Source organism: Salvelinus sp. IW2-2015, linkage group LG34 (genome assembly GCF_002910315.2).
Source record: "Salvelinus sp. IW2-2015 linkage group LG34, ASM291031v2, whole genome shotgun sequence".
NCBI classification, from domain to species: Eukaryota; Metazoa; Chordata; class Actinopteri; order Salmoniformes; family Salmonidae; genus Salvelinus; species Salvelinus sp. IW2-2015.
This window is the reverse complement of record NC_036873.1, coordinates 74,409-77,773: the sequence shown is the minus strand read 5'-3', so window position 1 is coordinate 77,773 and position 3,365 is coordinate 74,409. Positions and strand designations below refer to the sequence as shown.

The 3,365-nt window shown below is 37.3% G+C and overlaps 2 protein-coding genes across 2 annotated transcripts in view; both read right to left on the bottom strand.

Annotated features, from left to right (window-relative positions):
• LOC111958495 (interferon-induced very large GTPase 1-like) overlaps nucleotides 1–3,365 on the bottom strand; it is a 149,903-nt gene that overhangs the window by 77,697 nt on the left and 68,841 nt on the right. The gene's annotated exons all lie outside the window — the stretch shown is intronic.
• The window catches only part of LOC139023676 (interferon-induced very large GTPase 1-like), a 209,864-nt gene that overhangs the window by 147,257 nt on the left and 59,242 nt on the right, over nucleotides 1–3,365 (bottom strand). Inside the window, exon 8 of the mRNA XM_070437239.1 lies at nucleotides 1,971–3,072. Within this exon, the coding sequence (XP_070293340.1) occupies nucleotides 2,449–3,072 (624 nt within the window). The 3' untranslated portion in view covers nucleotides 1,971–2,448. The remainder of the gene's footprint in view (nucleotides 1–1,970; nucleotides 3,073–3,365) is intronic.

Here is a 3,365-nt window from a genome sequence, read left to right as displayed (position 1 = left end):
TATGTGTAGATGTCGAACACTATACTATCACCAGATAACTGACCTGTTATAGTAGTGTATTATGTCAGAACACTATAACTATCACCAGATAACTGACTGTTATAGTAGTGTAGATGTCAGAACACTATACTATCAACAGATAACTGACCTGTTATAGTAGTGTAGATGTCAAACACTATACTATCACCAGATAACTGACTGTTATAGTAGTGTAGATGTCAGAACACTATACTATCACCAGATAACTGACCTGTTATAGTAGTGTAGATGTCAGAACACTATACTATCACCAGATATACTGACCTGTTATAGTAGTGTAGATGTCAGAACATATACTATCACCAGATAACTGACCTGTATTTAGTAGTGTAGATATCAAGAACACTATACTATCACCAGATAACTGACCTGTTATAGTAGTGTAGATGTCAGAACACTATCTATCACCAGATAACTGACCTGTTATAGTAGTGTAGATGTCAGAACACTTACTATCACCAGATAACTGACCTGTTATAGTGTTAGATGTCAGAACACTGTACTATCACCAGATAACTGACCTGTATAGTAGTGTAGATGTCAGAACTATACTATCACCAGATAACTGACCTGTTATAGTAGTGTAGATTCAGAACACTATACTATCACCAGATAACTGACTGTTATAGTAGTGTAGATGTCAGAACACTATACTATCACCAGATAACTGACATGTTATAGTAGTGTAGATGTCAGAACTATACTATCACCAGCTAACTGACCTGTTATAGTAGTGTAGATGTCAGAACACTATACTATCACCAGATAACTGACCTGTTATAGTAGTGTAGATGTCAGAACACTATACTATCACCAGATAACTGACCTGTTATAGTAGTGTAGATGTCAGAACACTATACTATCACCAGATAACTGACCTGTTATAGTAGTGTAGATGTCAGAACACTTACTATCACCAGATAACTGACCTGTTATAGTAGTGTAGATGTCAAACACTATACTATCACCAGATAACTGACCTTTTATAGTAGTGTAGATGTCAAACACTACACTATCACCAGGTAACTGACCTGTTATAATAGTGTAGATGTCAGAACACTATACAATCACCAGATAACTGAATCTGTTATAGTAGTGTAGATGTCAGACTATACTATCACCAGATAACTGACCTGTTATAGTAGTGTAGATGTCAGAACACTATACTATCACCAGATAACTGACCTGTTATAGTAGTGTAGATGTCAGACTATACTATCACCAGATAACTGACCTGTTATAGTAGTGTAGATGTCAGAACACTATACTATCACCAGATAACTGACCTGTTATAGTAGTGTAGATGTCAGAACACTATAATATCACCAGATAACTGACCTGTTATAGTAGTGTAGATGTCAGCACTATACTATCACCAGATAACTGACCTGTTTATAGTAGTGTAGATGTGAGAACACTATACTATCACCGATAACTGACCTGTTATAGTAGTGTAGACATAAGAAACACTATACTATCACCAGATAACTGATCTGTTATAGTAGGTAGATGTCAGAACACTATAATATCACCAGATAACTGACCTGTTATAGTAGTGTAGATGTCAGGAACTATTACTACAACTGTTTACCACTGAACCATGCAGCCCTTCTAATCATTAATCTGTGATCAACTGTTTACCACTGAACAATGCAGCCCTTCTAATCATTAATCTGTGATCAACTGTTTACCACTGAACCATGCAGCCCTTCTAATCATTAATCTGTGATCAACTGTTTACCACCCGACCATGCAGCCCTTCTAATCATTAATCTGTGATCAACTGTTTACCACTGAACCATGCAGCCCTTCTAATCATTGATCTGTGATCAAGAAATATCAAGCCATAGGTTGGATGGTAAGTAAATGACAGAAATATAATTACTATAATTTAAACTAAATGAACAATGGCAGACTAGCTCCTTATTTACCTGTGTATTGTGTTTATCTATGGACATGATCAAGTAAAACACTCTGAATCTGTTGGTTAACCTGTTGGTGTTCACATTTACTTTTCTTGCCTTTTGTAGGATTTCTGAATTAACTTTCTGAAGTACTTTCTGATTATAATATTATATTCCTTTCATATTAAATTCACTGTGTTAGCTATTTCCTTACCGTAAATTGCTAAAAGGTCATATAGTTTATGAAGCTAGCTATTTCATTCTGGAACATCAGATCTATAAATTGCTAGAAGGTCATATAGTTTATGAATGTACTTCCAATATGAATTTCTGTGATCCAGATCTGCACGTTATTTCAACAACTCTGGGCGACTGGCTCCTTACATTTTGATTCTGTGATATATCCATGTCATGAGAGTTATTTATGGTTGTCAAGTCTTTGAATGTTCAGTTGTATGTTAACATGTTGGTAAACAACAGTCATTATATACAGTAGAACTCCACTTTATTTCATGTTGAATGCGTTTTTCAAACTCTTCAATGCATCATCATGTGTTAACACCTTCCAGTCCTCTGGTATATCAGCAGGAAGTACATGTTTGTCTTTAGCAATTCTCTCATTGAATGTGCCCATCACATACTTCCAGTAGTCTGAAGCATCAATGCTGGAATCTCCTGTTATGATCCAGTCAGGGTAATATTTCCTGTAGTCCTTATAGGGGTGACCATCCTCTCCCGTCACCAGGGGGTGGATGAATAATAAATCACTGGTCACATCAGAGGAACATATGTTAGTTACTAACTTATTTGTAGGTCTGAACTGTACACTATTTAGACCTTTTGGACGATGAATTGATGTAAAGTGTTGGGCATGCTCCTTCCCTCCTGCATCACAGGGTGCACCGCAGAAAGGACATCGCTTGCCACAGCCAAACAGACTGGTGAACATCTTGTCCTGAGGCTTGAATGGCAGAGATTTGAGTCTCTCTACGATGTCTCTTCTATGGTTGTACGTAACGGCTAGTGACTGCTCCATTTCTCTCACAAACTCTGTGAGGTAGACAGCAAACTGTGTTGTGTCTGCAGTGTCCAGAATCAAGATGGAATCCATAGCATTCTTGAGGACCAGCTTATATTCAAGAGCTCTGCAGATGTTCTGAATGAATGTCTTGACATCATTTACATTTGTTGTGCCAGTTGTTTTCCTGATGTTAGAGATTGTGTCAGTGATCATCTTGACCATCTCTGAAAGATGTTTCTTCTCCAATTTCTCCAGACTGCTCTCATCTGAGAGTTGTTGGACAATTCGGTCTAACAGCCAGTCCTTCACAAACTGTTCATAATGGTTAATGTACTCTCTATATTTCTCATATTCTCCATCCATCAGTAGCTGTTTCAAAATGGAGAACTGGAAAGCCCCTC